General features: G+C 49.7%; 1 protein-coding gene across 5 annotated transcripts in view; it reads left to right on the forward strand.

Annotated features, from left to right (window-relative positions):
- Window positions 1-22,127, forward strand: part of PTPN18 (protein tyrosine phosphatase non-receptor type 18) — a 71,925-nt gene that overhangs the window by 44,149 nt on the left and 5,649 nt on the right. For 3 of the 5 annotated variants that reach the window (XM_075324577.1, XM_075324581.1, XM_075324578.1), the window contains exons 5-13: window positions 1,572-1,610; window positions 4,810-4,878; window positions 4,955-5,017; window positions 5,196-5,338; window positions 5,558-5,624; window positions 10,427-10,504; window positions 10,799-10,882; window positions 15,813-15,901; window positions 21,764-22,104. In XM_075324577.1, the coding sequence (XP_075180692.1) occupies window positions 1,572-1,610; window positions 4,810-4,878; window positions 4,955-5,017; window positions 5,196-5,338; window positions 5,558-5,624; window positions 10,427-10,504; window positions 10,799-10,882; window positions 15,813-15,901; window positions 21,764-22,104 (973 nt within the window). Of the gene's footprint in view, window positions 1-1,571; window positions 1,611-4,809; window positions 4,879-4,954; window positions 5,018-5,195; window positions 5,339-5,557; window positions 5,625-10,426; window positions 10,505-10,798; window positions 10,883-15,812; window positions 15,902-21,763; window positions 22,117-22,127 lie in introns of all 5 variants that reach the window. The other 2 variants (XM_075324580.1, XM_075324576.1) reach the window with 1 other exon arrangement.

Consider the following 22,127-nt stretch of genomic DNA (forward strand, 5'->3'; position numbering starts at 1 on the left):
TTACAGGCCCCCCTCCCCCAGACTTAAGGGGGCTTTACACGCAGCGATATCACTAGCGAGCGTACCCGCCCCCGTCGTTTGTGCGTCACGGGCAAATCGCTGCCCGTGGCGCACAATATCATTAGGACCCGTCACACGGACTTACCTGCCTAGCGATGTCGCTGCGGCCAGCGATCCGCCTCCTTTCTAAGGTGGCGGTTCGTGCGGCGTCACTAAGCGGCCGCCCAATAGAAGCGGAGGGGTGGAGATGAGCGGCAGTAACATCCCGCCCACCTCCTTCCTTCCGCATTGCGGGCGGCCGCAGGTAAGCTGTAGTTCGTCGTTCCCGTGGTGTCACACATAGCGATATGTGCTGCCTCGGGAACGACGAACAACCTGCGTCTTCAACGATTTTTTGAAAAGGAACGACGTGTCAACGATGGATGATTTGGTGAGTATTTTCCATCGTTAACGGTCGCTCGTTGGTGTCACACGCAACGACGTCGCTAAAGATGCCGGATGTGCGTCACGCAATCTGTGACCCCGGCGATGTATCGTTGCGTGTAACGGGGCCTTTAGGGACAAAAGCCCGGCAGGGGGTGATTAACCTGCAAACAGGACAATGTACACAGAATGGACAGAGCACCACTCCTAAAATACGAACCTACACAAAAATATACAAAACCCCCCCATATTCCACCATCACATGACCACATCAAAGTTGAGCTGAACTTTGATGTGGTCATAAATCGGAAGAGAGGAGCTCAGAAAAAGACAAACTCTCCTGAATGAGCTCACTAATGGATTCCCAGTTGGATCCCGCAATGTGCAGGGAAACAAAGAGCCGGTAAAAGCCAAATGGCGCAAAGTGTTTAATGTAATGGACCCATTATATCATATCATATATCCGAATTCTACTGTAATGTGCATATAAGAGAATGACCTGGTAAATGTTGGAATACGATGTAGGGAATGATCTTTATTATGTCTATAGTCCCTTGTTCTTTACTATGGCTGTTGTCACCAAAGCAAAAACAGAATATGCATATGGAGGTGGATCTCCAAACTCTCAACCCATTCATGACTATTGGAGTAGTGAAGAAAAAATCATCAGGCACTCACCAGAGCTTGCTTGGCAGGAATCCGATTTATTCAATCGTATAGGTTACATGTGCATAAGGGTTGGTGGGGAGGGAGAAGACGCTAGACACGTCCAAAGACGACGGCCGTTTCGCACCTGTCTGGTGCTTCAGCTGGTCTCAGACAGCTGAAGCACCAGACAGGTGCGAAACGGCCGTCGTCTTTGGACGTGTCTAGCGTCTTCTACCTCCCCACCAACCCTTATGCACATGTAACCTATACGACTGAATAAATCGGAAACCTGCACAAGCAAGCTCTGGTGAGTGCCTGATGATTTTTTCTTCACTACTCCAATGTTACAATCCCTGTTACATCAGTTGCACCGCAGAGCATGATTTTTTCAGCCTGATCTTCATAGGACTGCTACTTAAATATATGGTGTGGAGCAGTGCCCTGGTTATCCTCTTTATACACAAGTTTACCATTCATGACTATGGTCACATCTCTTACAGGTGATAGTGATGGCGTGCCGAGAGGTGGAACAAGGAAAGGTGAGTCCGCTTTACAAATCCGAACGTAAACCTATGAAAAATCATAATCGGGATTATGATTAGATATCCGCACTCCCTATACAGCTGATGGGGAACAGGCCATCAATTTGTAAGAACCTGACAACCCCTTTAATCAAATGCTGAACTGACCGTAAATTATCACAAACACAAAACTTACAAAAAGGGAAGTTCACCGTTGAAAATCATCATTCTCGAGTTCCTCTTACCGAAAGTCGAGAGCAGACATTAATGATGTGAAATTAGCCGGCGACATTATCACGAGTAATAGAGAGGTTATACTAAAACCCCTCAAATGTCAACTTTCTGGCTTTAAGAAACACTAAAAAAAAACATGAAAACATAATGTGCAGCCAGTAACGGTTACTTTTCAAGACCAAATAGGGGGAAAAAATATGAAATCACTCAATTATCAGGAAAATATTATGGAACCACCCTGTAAATTTTCATTCCCAAAACTAACACCTGCATCAAATAAGATCTGCTCGTTCGTCTGCATCTAAAAAGGAGTGATCACACCTCGGAGATCTGCTGCACCAAGTGGACTGACATGAATTATGGCTCCAACACGAGAGATGTCAATTGAAACAAAGGAGAGGATAATCAAACTCTTAAAAGAGGGTAGAGCATCACGCAATGTTGCATAAGATGTTGGTTGTTCACAGTCAGCTGTGTGTAAAATTTGGACCAAATACAAACAACATGGGAAGGTTGTTAAAGGCAAACATACTGGTAGACCAAGGAAGACATCAAAGCGTCAAGACAGGAAACTTAAAGCAATATGTCTCCAAAACAAATGAGGAACGGATACTTTTCAAGACCAAAGAGGGGAAAAAATTATGGAATCACACTGTAAATTTTCATTCCCAAAACTAACACCTGCATTAAATAAGATCTGCTCGTTAGTCTGCATCTAAAAAGGAGTGATCACACCTTGGAGAGCTGAGGACTGACATGAATCATGGCTCCAACACGAGAGATGTCAATTGAAACAAAGGAGAGGATTATCAAACTCTTAAAAGAGGCAGACCCCCCCCCCAAAAAAAAAATAAACAGTCAGCTGTGTCTAAAATTTAGACCAAATACAAACAACATGGGAAGGTTGTTAAGGGCAAACATACTGGTAGACCAAGGAAGACATCACAGCGTCAAGGCAGGAAACTTAAAGCAATATGTCTCCAAAAAGGGAAATGCACAACAAAACAAATGAGGAACAAATGGGAGGAAACTGGAGTCAATGTCTGTAAACGAACTGTAAGAAACCACCTAAAGGAAATGGGATTTACATACAGAAAAGCTAAACAATAAAAAGATGACTGCCTGAAGAGAACATGTAAATTTCTACAGTCATTGATGATATGGGGCTGCATGTCAGGTAAAGGCACTGGGGAGATGGCTGTCATTACATCTTCAGTAAATGCCCAAGTTTACATTACAAGTAAAATATATCTTTGTACCGTGTTAGCCAGTAGAGATAAAAAAATTGTTTAAAAGAACAGAGAGTCCTCAGTGGTTGATACCTTTTAATGGCTAACTGAAAAGATGGTAATAATTGCAAGCTTTCGAGACTACTCAGGTCTCTTCATCAGGCATGGTATAACACAAAATCTGAAGAGTCACGTATTTATACACAACAGGACTTAGAATAGTACCGCATCTTTATGGAACCTGCACTATTCTAAGTCCTGTTGTGTATAAATACGTGACTCTTCAGATTTTGTGTTATACCATGCCTGATGAAGAGACCTGAGTAGTCTCGAAAGCTTGCAATTATTACCATCTTTTCAGTTAGCCATTAAAAGGTATCAACCACTGAGGACTCTCTGTTCTTTTAAACAATTTTTTTATCTCTACTGGCTAACACGGTACAAAGATATATTTTACTTGTATCAAAATGGAGGATACCAGAATGTACCGCATCTTTATGGAACTAAAGACACTTCTGAACATCATGGACATGAAATTGCTGGTATTGAAAGGAAACTTCAAGTCCCAGAGAGACAGGAGACTATGGGAGTACAAACTTATGATGACCTTTGACACATTCAGCGAAGGAATGAATGTGTCTCATGGATTCATGTCTTTTTACATCAGTTAAAAGATGTGCTCCTCTGACCATCCGAGCGTGTCACAGCCCGGACCAGACCCTTATCAAAGGACAATAAAACTTTCACACTGAACTGCAGCAGTATTTATGGCTAGAACAGCTTGTCCCCTGCCATAGAGATAGTTCTGTTTCATATAACTTGTTCTTTTTTTTTTTTTTTTTTTTTTTTACTGCACTATTCTAAGTCCTGTTGTGTATAAATACGTGACTCTTCAGATTTTGTGTTATACCATGCCTGATGAAGAGACCTGAGTAGTCTCGAAAGCTTGCAATTATTACCATCTTTTCAGTTAGCCATTAAAAGGTATCAACCACTGAGGACTCTCTGTTCTTTTAAACAATTTTTTTATCAAGTTTACATTGAAATTTTTGACACTTTTCTTATCCCATCAATTAAAAGGATGTTTAGGGATGATGAAATCATTTATCAAGATGATAATGCATCCTGCCATAGAGCAAAAACTGTGAAAACATTCCTTGAAAGAAGACACATAAGGTCAATGGCATGGCCTGCAAATAGTCCGGATCTCAATACTACAGAAAATCTTTGGTGGAAGTTGAAGAAAATGGTCCATGACAAGGCTCCAACCTGCAAAGCTGATCTGCAACAGCAATCAGAGAAAGTTGGAGCCAGATTGATGAAGATACTATGTGCCACTCATTAAGTCCATGCCTCAGAGACTGCGAGCTGTTATAAAAGCCAGAGGTGGTGCAACAACATACTAGTGATGTATTGGAGGGTTCTTCTGTTTGTTTTTCATGATTCCATAATTTTTTCCTCATAATTGAGTGATTCCATAATTTTTCCCCTGTTTGGTCTTGAAAAGTAACAGTTACTGACTGCACATTGTTTTCATGATTTTTTTTAGTGTTTCTTAAAGCCAGAAAGTTGCCATTTGCAATGACTTTAGTTCTGTGCCATGTCTGTGATGAACATCCTCAGAGACCGGTGAGGCCATCATTTTTGCCAGGGGTTGTAAATCAGGCTGGTAATATAAGGGCTGGACTAGTGCTCGACCCTGACGGCCACCAGGTAACATGCAGAGGTTCAGCTCTCGCTATGATGTTTTATAGAAAAAATGTGAGCGGTACTGGCCTCTGGACCAAGAGACGTTGCAGTACGGAGCGTTCACCGTCAGTACGGTCAGTATGGCCCCCGCCCGCCGTCAGCTTTACTTCACTGCTCCTGCTCATGGCTGATCTATCGTCTGCTTTTCAGGTGTCTAAAGACATAGTGAATGCAGAGGTCGTGTTTCGTAATCTGAGAGTGATGTATCAGGAGGTGAGTGACCTGTAGGACTGCGACAAGTCATGGCCGCCATGGCTGGTACTCCACCCACCATGGTAATATGCTCAGAGTACAAACTGAATGATGTGTGTTGAGGAGGCCGCATATATCTCCTATAGCTTCATATAGGACAAAGCACGTCCTGGTATAAAGCTCTTTGTATCGCCCGCAGGAGGTGCGCGATCTGGTCCACTTCCAGTACATCGCATGGCCTGACCGAGGAATCCCGGACTCCTACTCCTGCTTCCTAGAAATGATCCAGATGGTCCGTCAGCAACAAGATGAACTCAAGGCCCCGATGTGCGTCCACTGCAGGTAAAGGAACATCATAACACCTCGAGTACTCATCATATCTGCAGGTAAAGGAACATCATAACACATCATGTTCTCATCATATCTGCAGGTAAAGGAACATCATAACACATCATGTGCTCATCATATGTGCAGATTTGCCCGTGACATCCCATAGAGACACCAGTGATAGTTCGAGCTTGTGTTATTATGTCATTACTTATTGTTGTGCCTCTCGTGCAGCGCAGGTTGTGGCCGCACCGGTGTTATCTGTACCGTGGAATATATCCAGTGTCTTCTACACAAGCAGGTAATGTACAGACACAGTGTGCCAGCAGGGGGCAGCACTGCACCACTATCCGTAACAGAAAGGGATATAATGACCATAAGCTTTATAAATGCAGCATTGGGACAAGTGAAATTGTCTTTACACTCAATCCTGCATAAAGGTCTACAGCATGTGATATATTTTCTTTCATTTTTCACTATTTTAAAGACAACGGTTTGCTGTCAGTGAATGGGAACACTCAATCATGGGACCCCGTAGCAAAACTTCTAATTGAGCACATACCCCCCACAAATAAAAATAATATTCAGCAGGGTCACAAAAGAGCATACCCCAAAACTTTGCAGCCCTTAAAAAATGTTCCTCCTCTTGAAGCCCCTAGATTCCCCCTTCATTGCACCCATACAGTGGGATGCCAATAAGAGTGGCCCACAAGTACTCTACGATGCCCCCACAGCCCCCTGCACAGTATGATACCCTCACAGTGAATTCCTCCATATGCAGAGTATGATCACCTTACTGTACCCTCCTCAACTCCCTCAGCAAAGTATGGTGACCCCCAACACATTGTGACCCCCGCCAACTGTGACCCCAGAAAGCCCTCTTTGCATGATAATATTGGGCCTACATACAGTAAAATGGTTCCCATACCTGTTCATGCCCATCGCAAGCCCCCCAAACAATTTAATGGCCCCACACAGCCCCCTAAACAGTATAATGGACCCAACACACACCTTCACACTGTATAATTGCTTGCATACAGTATAATGGCCCCATTTATCCCTCCATAAAGTATGATGTTCCCCCATAGTCCTCCATATAATATAATGTACCCCATAGTCCTTCATATATTATAATGTACCCCCCATAATCCTCCATATAATAAAATGCACCCCATAGTCCTCCATATAGTATAATGTGCCCCCGCAGTCCTCCATATAGTAGAATGTGCCCCCCATGGTCCTCCATATAGTATAATGGGCCCCAATAGTCTTTTATACAATATAATATACTCCTCATAGTCCTCCATATAGTATAATGTACCCCCACAGTCCTCAATATAGTATAATAATAATAATAATAATGTACCCCCCCATGGTCTTCCATATAGTATAATGGGCCCCAATAGTCTTTTATACAATATAATATACTCCTCAGAGTCCTCCATATAGTATAATGTACCCCCCATGGTCCACCATATAGTACAATGGGCCACGATAGTCCTTCATACACTTCATATAGGATAATGTACTGCCCATGGTTTTTCATATAGTATAATGCACGCCCCCATAGTCCTCTATATAGTATAATGCACCCCCCCATAGTCCTCTATATAGTATAATGCACGCCCCTATAGTCCTCTATATAGTATAATGCACCCCCCATAGTCCTCTATACAGTATAATGCACCCCACATAGTCCTCTATATAGTATAATGTACCCTCCATAGTCCTCCATATAGTATAATGCACGCCCCCATAGGCCTACATGTAGTAGAATGTGCCCCCCATGGTCCTCCATATGGTATCATGGGCCCCAATAGTCTTTCATACAATATAATATACTTCTCATAGTCCTCCATATAGTACAATGTACCCCACAGTCCTCAATACAGTATAATAATACTATAATAATAAAAAATAATAATAATAATAATGTACCCCCCATGGTCCTCCATATAGTATAATGGGCACTGATAGTCCTCCATACTGTAAAATGTCCTCCTCAGAGTCCTTGATATAGTATAATGTACCCCCGCAGTCCTCCATATAGTATAATGTTCCCCCCATGGTCCTCCATATAGTATAATGCACCCCATAATCCTCCATATAATAAAATGCACCCATAGTCCTCCATATAGTAGAATGTGCCCCCCATGGTTCTCCATATTGTGTAATGGGCCCCAATAGTCTTTCATACATTATAATATACTCCTCATAGTCCTCCATATAGTATAATGTACCCCCACAGTCCTCAATATAGTATAATAATACTATAATAATAATAAATAATAATAATAATAATGTACCCCCCATAGTCCTCCATATAGTATAATGTACCCCCACAGTCCTCAATATAGTATAATAATACTATAATAATAATAAATAATAATAATAATAATGTACACCCCATAGTCCTCCATATAGTATAATGAGCACTGATAGTCCTCCATACTGTAAAATGTACTCCTCAGAGTCCTCCATATAGTATAATGTACCCCCACAGTCCTCAATATAGTATAATAATACTATAATAATAATAATAATGTACCCCCCATAGTCCTCCATATAGTATAATGAGCACTGATAGTCCTCCATACTGTAAAATGTACTCCTCAGAGTCCTCCATATAGTATAATGTACCCCCACAGTCCTCCATATAGTATACTGTACCCCCCATGGTCCTCCATATAGTACAATGGGCCCCGATAGTCCTTCATACACTTCATATAGGATAATGTACTGCCCATGGTTCTTCATATAGCATAATGCACCCCCCATAGTCCTCTATATAATATAATGCACTCCCCATAGTCCTCTATATAGTATAATGCACCCCCCATAGTCCTCCATATAGTATAATGCACCCCCCATAGTCCTCTATATAGTATAATGCACCCCCCATAGTCCTTTATATAGTATAATGCACCCCACATAGTCCTCCATATAGTATAATGCACCCCCCATAGTCATCTATATAGTATAATGCACCCCCCATAGTCCTCAATATAGTATAATGTACCCCCCATGGTCTTCCATATAGTATAATGGGCCCCGATAATCCTTCATACAGTATAATGCACCCCCCATAGTCCTCCATATAGTATAATGCACGCCACCATAGTCCTCTATATAGTATAATGCACCCTCCATAGTCCTCCATATAGTATAATGCACCCCCCATAGTCCTCCATATAGTATAATGCACCCCCCATAGTCCTCTATATAGTATAATGCACCCCCCATAGTCCTCTATATAGTATAATGCACCCCCCATAGTCCTCTATATAGTATAATGCACCCCCCATAGTCCTCCATATAGTATAATGTACCCTCCATAGTCCTCTATATAGTATAATGCACCCCCCATAGTCCTCTATATAGTATAATGCACCCCCCCATAGTCCTCTATATAGTATAATGCACGCCCCTATAGTCCTCTATATAGTATAATGCACGCCACCATAGTCCTCTATATAGTATAATGCACCCTCCATAGTCCTCCATATAGTATAATGCACCCCCCATAGTCCTCCATATAGTATAATGCACCCCCCATAGTCCTCTATATAGTATAATGCACCCCCCATAGTCCTCTATATAGTATAATGCACCCCCCATAGTCCTCTATATAGTATAATGCACCCCCCATAGTCCTCCATATAGTATAATGTACCCTCCATAGTCCTCTATATAGTATAATGCACCCCCCATAGTCCTCTATATAGTATAATGCACCCCCCCATAGTCCTCCATATAGTATAATGTACACTCCATAGTCCTCCATATAGTATAATGTACCCTCCATAGTCCTCTATATAGTATAATGCACCCCCCATAGTCCTCTATATAGTATAATGCACCCCCCCATAGTCCTCCATATAGTATAATGTACCCTCCATAGTCCTCCATATAGTATAATGTACCCTCCATAGTCCTCTATATAGTATAATGCACCCTCCATAGTCCTCCATATAGTATAATGCACCCCACATAGTCCTCTCTATAGTATAATGCACCCTCCATAGTCCTCCATATAGTATAATGTACCCCCCATAGTCCTCCATATAGTATAATGTACCCTCCATAGTCCTCCATATAGTATAATGTACCCTCCATAGTCCTCTATATAGTATAATGCACCCCCCATAGTCCTCTATATAGTATAATGCACCCCCCATAGTCCTCTATATAGTATAATGCACCCCCCATAGTCCTCCATATAGTATAATGTACCCTCCATAGTCCTCTATATAGTATAATGCACCCCCCATAGTCCTCTATACAGTATAATGCACCCTCCATAGTCCTCTATATAGTATAATGCACCCTCCATAGTCCTCTATATAGTATTTATGTTTTATATATATATTTTTATATATATATATATATATATATATATATATATATATATATATATATATATTAGTATTTATAGTATATAGCTCTATCTTCACGGTTCAACCTAGTGGACGCAATGAACTGACGTCATCGCACCCGTGGCACTGAGACGTGTGAAGGTTTTTTGCCGTTGAATGGAAACAGCAGTCACCTCATTCACTGACAGCAAACAAGTATCTTCAAATTGAGGAATTGAAACAGATAAGATATTGGAAACGACTCATTTACTGAACACCGGTTATGCAGATAATAGCATTTTTAGGCTATGTGCGCACTGAGCGTTTTTGCGCATTTTTCGGGTGCGTTTTTGGCCTCAAAACTGCATGACTTTGCTTCCCCAGCAAAGTCTATGAGTTTTCATTTTTGCTGTCCGCACACAACTTTTTTTTTTACGCTGCGTTTTTGGAGCTTAAAAAAAAATGGACATGTCAATTCTTTCCTGCGTTTTTCTGCGTTTTCCCCCCATGCAATGCATTGGAAAAACGCAGAAAAACGCGGAGATAAAAAACGCAGCAAAACGCGGTAAAAATGCATGCGTTTTTTGCCGCGGGTGCGTTTTTAGCGGCCAAAAACGCACAAAAATGCAGCGTCATAAAAACGCAGCGTGTGCACATAGCCTTAAAAGGATGAGACCTGTAATTCTTTACTGACTGTTACTGCTCCTTATTCCTGAGTGTTACCTTTTTGGCTTTTCTTATATTTTAGAGGGTTCCCAGTAATTTCAGTATCTTTGAAGTGGTGATGGAGATGAGACGCCAGAGACCGTCCGCTGTGCAGACCAGGGTACGTGAGAGGAGGACGGCGTCTGTGCGACAGAGACTAATCAGTGCAGTATATTATCGGTATAACATAATAGTGTACGGTAAAATTACTGAGGGGCGGTAATAGAGGATAGACTAGAGGTTCTGCTCCTACGTGACCTCTCCCCGGGGCGACTCCTAATCTCTATGGATGTAGAATGGTTGTGTTAAATCCCCTTGTAGGTGTAATGTGTAGGGGGGGGGGGCGCACACTTTTCTCCCCCCTCTGTATATATCTGCAGTTAGTAATTGGCGCGTGCTCCCTGTCTCCCCGCAGGAGCAGTACGACTTCCTCTATCACGCCATTACTGAAATGTTCGAGAAACAATTGAAGGAACATTACTATGAAAACCTAAAAGAGGTGAGGAGTGAAACTGAGACAGCAGAGTGCGGCACAATGCTGGATAACGGTGGCGGTATTTATCATGTGCAACATTTTTACACTTATTTTGCTTTAGGTAGTGATGAGCGAGTAGTGAAATACTCGCTATACTCGTTACGAGTCCAATGCAAGTCAATGGGAGATGCGAGTAATTGTCTGCTGGACCCTACAAAGTGGTCCGAGGGCTGAGTAAAAGGCTGAAATGGATGCATGATTGTTTAAAAACAGAGTGGTAAAAAGCCGCCAGCTTTTTTAAGCAATCAGCTGATGCACGCTCCCCGCCCGGGTCCTTCGCTCTCTGGTGCTGCGCTCCCCGCTGCCCTGTGCTTCACTCCCCGCTCCCTGGTGCTGCGCTCCCCGCTGCCCTGTGCTTCACTCCCCGCTCCCTGGTGCTGCGCTCCCCGCTCCCTGTGCTTCACTCCCCGCTCCCTGATGCTGCGTTCCCCGCTGCCCTGTGCTTCACTCCCCGCTCCCTGGTGCTACGCTCCCCGCTGCCCTGTGCTTCACTCCCCGCTCCCTGGTGCTGCGCTCCCCGCCCGGGTCCTTCGCTCCCTGGTGCTGCGCTCCCCGCTGCCCTGTGCTTCACTCCCCGCTCCCTGATGCTGCGTTCCCCGCTGCCCTGTGCTTCACTCCCCGCTCCCTGGTGCTGCGCTCCCCACTGCCCTGTGCTTCACTCCCCGCTACCTGGTGCTGCGCTCCCCACTGCCCTGTGCTTCACTCCCCGCTCCCTGGTGCTGCGCTCCCCGCTGCCCTGTGCTTCACTCCCCGCTCCCTGGTGCTGCGCTCCCCGCTGCCCTGTGCTTCACTCCCCGCTCCCTGGTGCTGCGCTCCCCGCTGCCCCGTGCTTCACTCCCCGCTCCCTGGTGCTGCGCTCCCCGCTGCCCTGTGCTTCACTCCCCGCTCCCTGGTGCTGCGCTCCCCGCTGCCCTGTGCTTCACTCCCCGCTACCTGGTGCTGCGCTCCCCACTGCCCTGTACTTCACTCCCCGCTCCCTGGTGCTGCGCTCCCCGCTGCCCTGTGCTTCTCTCCCCGCTCCCTGGTGCTTCGCTCCCCACTGCCCTGTGCTTCACTCCCCGCTCCCTGGTGCTGCGCTCCCCACTGCCCTGTGCTTCACTTCCCGCTCCCTAGTGCTGCGCTCCCCGCTTCCCTGTGCTTCACTCCCCGCTCCCTGGTGCTGCGCTCCCCGCTGCCCTGTGCTTCACTCCCCGCTCCCTGGTGCTGCGCTCCCCGCTGCCCTGTGCTTCACTCCCCGCTCCCTGGTGCTGCGCTCCCCGCTGCCCTGTGCTTCACTCCCCGCTCCCTGGTGCTGCGCTCCCCACTGCCCTGTGCTTCACTCCCGGCTCCCTGGTGCTGCGCTCCCCGCTGCCCTGTGCTTCACCCCCGCTCCCTGGTGCTGCGCTCCCCGCTGCCCTGTGCTTCACCCCCGCTCCCTGGTGCTGCGCTCCCCGCTGCCCTGTGCTTCACTCCCCGCTCCCTGGTGCTGCGCTCCCCGCTGCCCTGTGCTTCACTCCCCGCTCCCTGGTGCTGCGCTCCCCGCTGCCCTGTGCTTCACTCCCCACTCCCTGGTGCTGCGCTCCCCGCTGCCCTGGGCTTCACCCCCGCTCCCTGGTGCTGCGCTCCCCGCTGCCCTGTGCTTCACTCCCCGCTCCCTGGTGCTGCGCTCCCCGCTGCCCCGTGCTTCACTCCCCGCTCCCTGGTGCTGCGCTCCCCGCTGCCCTGTGCTTCACTCCCCGCTCCCTGGTGCTGCGCTCCCCGCTGCCCTGTGCTTCACTCCCCGCTACCTGGTGCTGCGCTCCCCACTGCCCTGTACTTCACTCCCCGCTCCCTGGTGCTGCGCTCCCCGCTGCCCTGTGCTTCTCTCCCCGCTCCCTGGTGCTTCGCTCCCCACTGCCCTGTGCTTCACTCCCCGCTCCCTGGTGCTGCGCTCCCCACTGCCCTGTGCTTCACTTCCCGCTCCCTAGTGCTGCGCTCCCCGCTTCCCTGTGCTTCACTCCCCGCTCCCTGGTGCTGCGCTCCCCGCTGCCCTGTGCTTCACTCCCCGCTCCCTGGTGCTGCGCTCCCCGCTGCCCTGTGCTTCACTCCCCGCTCCCTGGTGCTGCGCTCCCCGCTGCCCTGTGCTTCACTCCCCGCTCCCTGGTGCTGCGCTCCCCACTGCCCTGTGCTTCACTCCCGGCTCCCTGGTGCTGCGCTCCCCGCTGCCCTGTGCTTCACCCCCGCTCCCTGGTGCTGCGCTCCCCGCTGCCCTGTGCTTCACTCCCCGCTCCCTGGTGCTGCGCTCCCCGCTGCCCTGTGCTTCACTCCCCGCTCCCTGGTGCTGCGCTCCCCGCTGCCCTGTGCTTCACTCCCCACTCCCTGGTGCTGCGCTCCCCGCTGCCCTGTGCTTCACTCACCACTCCCTGGTACTGCGCTCCCTGCTGCCCTGGGCTTCACCCCCGCTCCCTGGTGCTGCGCTCCCCGCTGCCCTGTGCTTCACTCCCCGCTCCCTGGTGCTGCGCTCCCCGCTGCCCTGTGCTTCACTCCCCGCTCCCTGGTGCTGCACTCCCCGCTGCCCTGTGCTTTGCTCCCCGCTCCCTGGTGCTGCGCTCCCCGCTGCCCTGTGCTTCACTCCCCGCTCCCTGATGCTGCGTTCCCCGCTGCCCTGTGCTTCACTCCCCGCTCCCTGGTTCTGCGCTCCCCGCTGCCCTGTGCTTCACTCCCCGCTCCCTGGTGCTGCGCTCCCCGCTGCCCGGTGCTTCGCTCCCCCGCCACCTCCCCGCCCGATCCTAAGTTAGGACCGAGCAGGGAGCGAAGCACCAGGGAGTGGGAGCAAAGCATCGGGCAGCGGGGAGTGCAGCACCAGGGAGTGAAGGACCTGGGCGGGGAGCGTGCATCAGCTGATTGCTTAAAAAACCCGGCAGCTTTTTACCGCCTGGCTTTTAAACAATCATGCATTCATTTCAGCCCTCTACTCAGCCCCCAGACCGCTTTGTAGGGTCCAGCAGACAATTACTCGCATCTCCCATTGACTTACATTGGACTCAGTACTCTTAATGAGTAATTGCAAAGATTCTCGCGGAGTAACGAGTAGCCCGAATACCGTACTACTCGGCGAGTACCGAGTAGTAACGAGTGTCCTCGCTCATCCCTAGTAATGACGTTATATACAAAAAAATAATCAAAAAACCATTGCAAGGGTTTTGATAAATTTGGTGCACTGTTAGTGTTCAGTTGTGGCCTAAAGTGTTGGCACCCTTGAAATTGCTCCCTAAAATGAAGTTTTTCTCCCAGAAAATTATTGCAATTACATGTTTTGTTATACACATTCATTTCCTCTGTGTGTATTGGAACAACCCAAAAAAACAACAGAAAAAAAGGCAAAATGGACATAATTTCACGCAAAACCTGCAAAATGGGTTGGAAAAAATTTCACCTTTCCAAAACTGTGGGTAAACAACTTTGTTTCCAGCATGTGATGCTCATTCTAACTCATTTTTGGTAAGTAACAGATGTGGGCAATATGAATATCACACCTGAAACCAGCTAAAAAGGGGAGAAGTTGACTCAATCTTTGCATTGTGTGTGTGTGTGTGTGTGCTACATTAAGCATGGAGAACAGAAAGAGGAGAAGAGAACGGTCTGAGGGAGAACCAAAATTGTTGAAAAATATGAACAATTTCAAGGTTACAAGTCCATCTCCAGAGATCTTGATGTTCCTTTGTCCACGGTGCGCAGCATAATCAAGAAGTTTACAACCCATGATGCTGTAGCTAATCTCCCTGATTGTGGATGGCAGAGAAAAACTGATGAAAGGTTATAGCGCGGGATAGTCTGGAAGGTGGATAAGCCGCACCAATCAAGGTCCAAAGAAATAATAATAACATTCATTGATTTATATAGCGCTATTAATGCCATAGTGCTGTAACTTTACATACATTGGCAACACTGTCCCCATTGTGGCTCACAATCTAAATTCCCTATCTGTATGTTTTTGAGGTGTGGGAGGAAACTGGAGAACCCGGAGGAAATCCACGCAAACACGGGGAGAACATACAAACTCCTTGCAGATGGCAGATGTTGTCCTTGGTTAGATTTGAACCCAGGACCCAAGAGCTGCAAGACTCCAGTGCTAATCACTGAGCCACCACAAGACTGCAGTGCTAATCACTGAGCCACTGTGCCATGGAAATGAAGGATAACAAACTGATACATCAAAATGTCTCTTAAATTAAATTTAAGCCATCCTGCAGCTCGCCCCTGTCAACGCGAACTATCCGGCCGCATCTGAAAGAAAAGAAACGCTATGGAGGAGACCCAGGAGGTCCCCACTGCTGACACAAAGATAGAAAAAACTAGACCACAGTTTGACAATATGTGCGTGAGTAACCAAAATCCTTCTGGGAAAGCGTCATGTGGACAGATGAGATCAAGATGGAGCTTTTTGGTAAAGCACATCATTCTACTGTTTACCGAAAATGAAATGAGGCCTACAAAGAAAAGAGCACAGTACCTACAGTCACACATGGCGGAAGCCAGAGATGTTTTGGGGTTGTTTTGCGGCCTCTGTCACTAGGGGCATTGACTGTGTGCAAGATACCAAATATAACAAATCATGTATAATTACAATAATGTTCTGGGAGAAATGCTTAATTTTCTGGAACAATTTCAAGGGTACCAACACTTTTGGCCATGACTGTATAGGTCTTCCATTTTTCTACCACCACTGAACTTTAGGAATAATTATAAAGTATCTATCACATCCTGACTACTGTGCAGAGTCCTCCGAGCGTCTCAGGACCCGACAGAGAAAAAAGGAGAGAATATGAAGTTTATAAAATAAGAGAAAACAGGAAGGGGAACTTCCTGATTCTGACTGAGCCGACCACAGTCGTCTTGTTTGCCACATTCTGAGTTTGTCCTTCTATCCGCGCAGAATAAAGCTCCGTTCTACGATGATGCGCTGGCCCTGACGCACCCGAACCGGAGCCATACCCCCACCAGGCGGAAGGACATACGCTTACGGTAAGTGACCTGCGGTAATGTAGATTTAGCGCTGGCTGACCGAATGAGGAGCAGTCGATGTAAAGACCCCCATAGATATTAAACCAATCACTAATATACATGGGGGGCTCCCGACTGTCCCCCGTGAGATGGTATGGGGGTGAGACTGATCTGGATTTCCATTGGCCGATCTCTCCCACCAGAGCAGTTGGTCAGTGGCTCTCATAGAGAACGCAGGAGCGTTAAGACAAACGTTCCTGTGTGTGGAGGAGTCGGGGGAACGAGATGTCAGACGCACGGTAGCTACGTGTATGGAGGGCTGGAGTTCCTGGTTACTTGTGACATACCATTGTGATAAAAAGTACAGGTTCCACCCTACTATCAAATGGCTGATAACTGAGAACAATAGTCTACTTGTAAACAGAAATGCTTCTCTCTCCCTTTAATGTTGCAAACATGAAACCCACCGTAGATAAATGCCATCTGTCAGGGCTTTAATAGTTAAACTCAGACCTCCCATATTTCTAGGGAAGTAGTTATAGCATTAGATAACTGCTGATGCAAATAAATGTGTCACCATGGTCCAGCGGGCAGGAGGCGGGCAGGCAGACTCGTGATGTGCGCTGCCTGCCTGCCCACTGCAGCCATCGTCACAAAGGAGACTTTGTTACACTAATGCAATATTCTGGGGGCGACTGAAGGATAATTAGCCAGAAATATACAAATATCTTCTCCTTGAGGATAGTTTCAATACACGGTTGGCACAGGACAGCAGTATGGCTCCCAGGCCATGGTTGGCACAGGACAGCAGTATGGCTCCCAGGCCATGGTTGGCACAGGACAGCAGTATGGCTCCCAGGCCATGGTTGGCACAGGACAGCAGTATGGCTCCCAGGCCATGGTTGGCACAGGACGGCAGTATGGCTCCCAGGCCATGGTTGGCACAGGACGGCAGTATGGCTCCCAGGCCATGGTTGGCACAGGACGGCAGTATGGCTCCCAGGCCATGGTTGGCACAGGACAGCAGTATGCCTCCCAGATCATGGTTGGCACAGGACAGCAGTATGGCTCCCAGGCCATGGTTGGCACAGGACAGCAGTATGGCTCCCAGGCCATGGTTGGCACAGGACGGCAGTATGGCTCCCAGGCCATGGTTGGCACAGGACAGCAGTATGGCTCCCAGGCCATGGTTGGCACAGGACGGCAGTATAGCTCCCAGGCCATGGTTGGCACAGGACAGCAGTATGGCTCCCAGACCATGGTTGGCACAGGACAGCAGTATGGCTCCCAGGTCATGGTTAGCACAGGACAGCAGTATAGCTTCCAGGCCATGGTTGGCACAGGACAGCAGTATGGTTCCCAGGCCATGGTTGGCACAGGACAGTAGTATGGCTTCCAGGCCATGGTTGGCACAGGACAGCAGTATGGCTCCCAGGCCATGGTTGGCACAGGACAGTAGTATGGCTCCTAGGCCATGGTTGGCACAGGACAGCAGTATGGTTCCCAGGCCATGGTTGGCACAGGACAGTAGTATGGCTCCCAGGCCATGGTTGGCACAGGACAGCAGTATGGCTCCCAGGCCATGGTTGGCACAGGACAGTAGTATGGCTCCTAGGCCATGGTTGGCACAGGACAGCAGTATGGCTCCCAGACCATGGTTGGCACAGGACAGCAGTATGGCTCCCAGGTCATGGTTAGCACAGGACAGCAGTATAGCTTCCAGGCCATGGTTGGCACAGGACAGCAGTATGGTTCCCAGGCCATGGTTGGCACAGGACAGTAGTATGGCTTCCAGGCCATGGTTGGCACAGGACAGCAGTATGGCTCCCAGGCCATGGTTGGCACAGGACAGTAGTATGGCTCCTAGGCCATGGTTGGCACAGGACAGCAGTATGGTTCCCAGGCCATGGTTGGCACAGGACAGTAGTATGGCTCCCAGGCCATGGTTGGCACAGGACAGCAGTATGGCTCCCAGGCCATGGTTGGCACAGGACAGTAGTATGGCTCCTAGGCCATGGTTGGCACAGGACAGCAGTATGGCTCCCAGACCATGGTTGGCACAGGACAGCAGTATGGCTCCCAGGTCATGGTTAGCACAGGACAGCAGTATAGCTTCCAGGCCATGGTTGGCACAGGACAGCAGTATGGCTCCCAGGCCATGGTTGGCACAGGACAACAGTATGCCTCCCAGGTCATGGTTGGCACAGGACAGCAGTATGCCTCCCAGGTCATGGTTGGTACAAGACAGCAGTATGGCTCCCAGGCCATGGTTGGCACAGGACAGCAGTATGGCTCCCAGGCCATGGTTGGCACAGGACAGCAGTATGGCTCCCAGTCCATGGTTGGCACAGGACAGCAGTATGGCTCCCAGGCCATGGTTGGCACAGGACAGCAGTATGGCTCCCAGGCCATGGTTGGCACAGGACAGCAGTATGGCTCCCAGGCCATGGTTGGCACAGGACAGCAGTATGGCTCTCAGGCCATGGTTGGCACAGGACAGCAGTATGGCTCCCAGGCCATGGTTGGCACAGAACAGCAGTATGGCTCCCAGGCCATGGTTGGCACAGGACAGCAGTATGGCTCCCAGGCCATGGTTGGCACAGGACAGCAGTATGGCACCCAGACCATGGTTGGCACAGGAAAGCAGTATGGCTCCCAGGCCATGGTTGGCACAGGACAGCAGTATAGCTCTCAGGTCATGGTTGGCACAGGACAGTAGTATGGCTTCCAGGCCATGGTTGGCACAGGACAGCAGTATGGCTCCCAGGCCATGGTTGGCACAGGACGGCAGTATGGCTCCCAGGCCATGGTTGGCACAGGACAGCAGTATGGCTCCCAGGCCATGGTTGGCACAGGACAGCAGTTTGGCTCCCAGGCCATGGTTGGCACAGGACAGCAGTATGGCTCCCAGGCCATGGTTGGCACAGGACAGCAGTATAGCTCTCAGGTCATGGTTGGCACAGGACAGTAGTATGGCTTCCAGGCCATGGTTGGCACAGGACAGCAGTATGGCTCCCAGGCCATGGTTGGCACAGGACGGCAGTATAGCTCCCAGGCCATGGTTGGCACAGGACAGCAGTATGGCTCCCAGGCCATGGTTGGCACAGGACAGCAGTATGGCTCTCAGGCCATGGTTGGCACAGGACAGCAGTATGGCTCCCAGGCCATGGTTGGCACAGAACAGCAGTATGGATCCCAGGCCATGGTTGGCACAGGACAGCAGTATGGCTCCCAGGCCATGGTTGGCACAGAACAGCAGTATGGCTCCCAGACCATGGTTGGCACAGGACAGCAGTATAGCTCCCAGGTCATGGTTGGCACAGGACAGCAGTATAGCTTCCAGGCCATGGTTGGCACAGGACAGCAGTATAGCTCCCAGGTCATGGTTGGCACAGGACAGCAGTATAGCTCCCAGGTCATGGTTGGCACAGGACAGCAGTATAGCTCCCAGGTCATGGTTGGCACAGGACAGCAGTGTGGCTCCCAGGCCATGGTTGGCACAGGACAGCAGTATAGCTTCCAGGCCATGGTTGGCACAGGACAGCAGTATGGCTCCCAGGCCATGGTTGGCACAGGACAGCAGTATGGTTCCCAGGCCATGGTTGGCACAGGACAGTAGTATGGCTCCCAGGTCATGGTTGGCACAGGACAGTAGTATGGCTCCCAGGTCATGGTTGGCACAGGACAGCAGTATGGTTCCCAGGCCATGGTTGGCACAGGACAGCAGTATGGTTCCCAGGCCATGGTTGGCACAGGACAGCAGTATGGTTCCCAGGCCATGGTCGGCACAGGACAGCAGTATGGCTCCCAGGCCATGGTTGCACAGGACAGCAGTATGGCTCCCAGGCCATGGTTGGCACAGGACAGCAGTATGGCTCCCAGGCCATGGTTGGCACAGGACAGCAGTATAGCTCCCAGGCCATGGTTGGCACAGGACAGCAGTATGGCTCCCAGGCCATGGTTGGCACAGGACGGCAGTATGGCTCCCAGGCCATGTTTGGCACAGGACAGCAGTATGGCACCCAGGCCATGGTTGGCACAGGACAGCAGTATGGTTCCCAGGCCATGGTTGGCACAGGACAGTAGTATGGCTCCCAGGTCATGGTTGGCACAGGACAGCAGTATGGCACCCAGGCCATGGTTGGCACAGGACGGCAGTATGGCTCCCAGGCCATGGTTGGCACAGGAAAGCAGTATGGTTCCCAGGCCATGGTTGGCACAGGACGGCAGTATGGCTCCCAGGCCATGGTTGGCACAGGACAGCAGTATGGCTCCCAGGCTATGGTTGGCACAGGACAGCAGTATGGCTCCCAGGCTATGGTTGGCACAGGACAGCAGTATGGCTCCCAGGCCATGGTTGGCACAGGACAGCAGTATAGCTCTCAGGTCATGGTTGGCACAGGACAGCAGTATAGCTCTCAGGTCATGGTTGGCACAGGACAGTAGTATGGCTTCCAGGCCATGGTTGGCACAGGACAGCAGTATGGCTCCCAGGCCATGGTTGGCACAGGACAGCAGTATAGCTCCCAGGTCATGGTTGGCACAGGACAGTAGTATGGCTCCCAGGCCATGGTTGGCACAGGACAGCAGTATGGTTCCCAGGCCATGGTTGGCACAGGACAGCAGTATGGCTTCCAGGCCATGGTTGGTACAAGACAGCAGTATAGCTCCCAGGCCATGGTTGACACAGGACAGCAGTATGGTTCCCAGGCCATGGTTGGCAAAGGACAGCAGTATGGTTCCCAGGCCATGGTTGGCACAGGACAGCAGTATGGTTCCCAGGCCATGGTTGGCACAGGACAGCAGTATGGTTCCCAGGCCATGGTCGGCACAGGACAGCAGTATGGCTCCCAGGCCATGGTTGCACAGGACAGCAGTATGGCTCCCAGGCCATGGTTGGCACAGGACAGCAGTATAGCTCCCAGGCCATGGTTGGCACAGGACAGCAGTATGGCTCCCAGGCCATGGTTGGCACAGGACGGCAGTATGGCTCCCAGGCCATGTTTGGCACAGGACAGCAGTATGGCACCCAGGCCATGGTTGGCACAGGACAGCAGTATGGTTCCCAGGCCATGTTTGGCACAGGACAGCAGTATGGTTCCCAGGCCATGGTTGGCACAGGACAGCAGTATGGCACCCAGGCCATAGTTGGCACAGGACGGCAGTATGGCTCCCAGGCCATGGTTGGCACAGGAAAGCAGTATGGTTCCCAGGCCATGGTTGGCACAGGACGGCAGTATGGCTCCCAGGACATGGTTGGCACAGGACAGCAGTATGGCTCCCAGGCCATGGTTGGCACAGGACAGCAGTATGGCTCCCAGGCCATGATTGGCACAGGACAGCAGTATGGTTCCCAGGCCATGGTTGGCACAGGACAGCAGTATGGTTCCCAGGCCATGGTCGGCACAGGACAGCAGTATGGCTCCCAGGCCATGTTTGGCACAGGACAGCAGTATGGCTCCCAGGCCATGGTTGGCACAGGACAGCAGTATGGCACCCAGGCCATGGTTGGCACAGGACGGCAGTATGGCTCCCAGGCCATGGTTGGCACAGGAAAGCAGTATGGTTCCCAGGCCATGGTTGGCACAGGACGGCAGTATGGCTCCCAGGACATGGTTGGCACAGGACAGCAGTATGGCTCCCAGGCCATGGTTGGCACAGGACAGCAGTATGGCTCCCAGGCCATGATTGGCACAGGACAGCAGTATGGCTCCCAGGCCATGATTGGCACAGTACAGAGGTATGGCTCCCAGGACCTGGACTTAATTAATTATAAGTAATGCAGCTTTCTGAATACTGCATGTAGTATATTTCATATAATGGATCGTTCTCCCGCCATATTGTGCACAGTATAGACATATGTCCCTTCTTCTCTCCGTACAGGGTATCTCTGCCTCCACCACAGTCAGACATGAGCAACACCTATGCTGTGGTGAATAAAAAGTCCGCTACTCAGGGGCTGCCTCCCGGGAGCAAGACACTGGAAACCCGGGGACCAGCCTCTTCTCATGTCCAGTATGACAATGTCAGGCCCCGCTCGTCACCTGCCACACCAGTGGATCAGCTGTACAGCACTGTGGTGCCCAAATCCACCAGGACGTCCACCTGTCTAACAACGCCTTCCAACCCTGCTCCTATTTCTTCTTCCTATTCTTTGGCTGGAAACCCAACTCCTCCCGAAACCGCTTCCGTTGCGTACAGTCAGGTCAACGCACCCAGCGCAGGTAAACTCACAGGTCAGCTCAGG

The sequence above is a fragment of the Anomaloglossus baeobatrachus genome, chromosome 9 (assembly GCF_048569485.1).
Source record: "Anomaloglossus baeobatrachus isolate aAnoBae1 chromosome 9, aAnoBae1.hap1, whole genome shotgun sequence".
In the NCBI taxonomy this organism is placed as follows: domain Eukaryota; kingdom Metazoa; phylum Chordata; class Amphibia; order Anura; family Aromobatidae; genus Anomaloglossus; species Anomaloglossus baeobatrachus.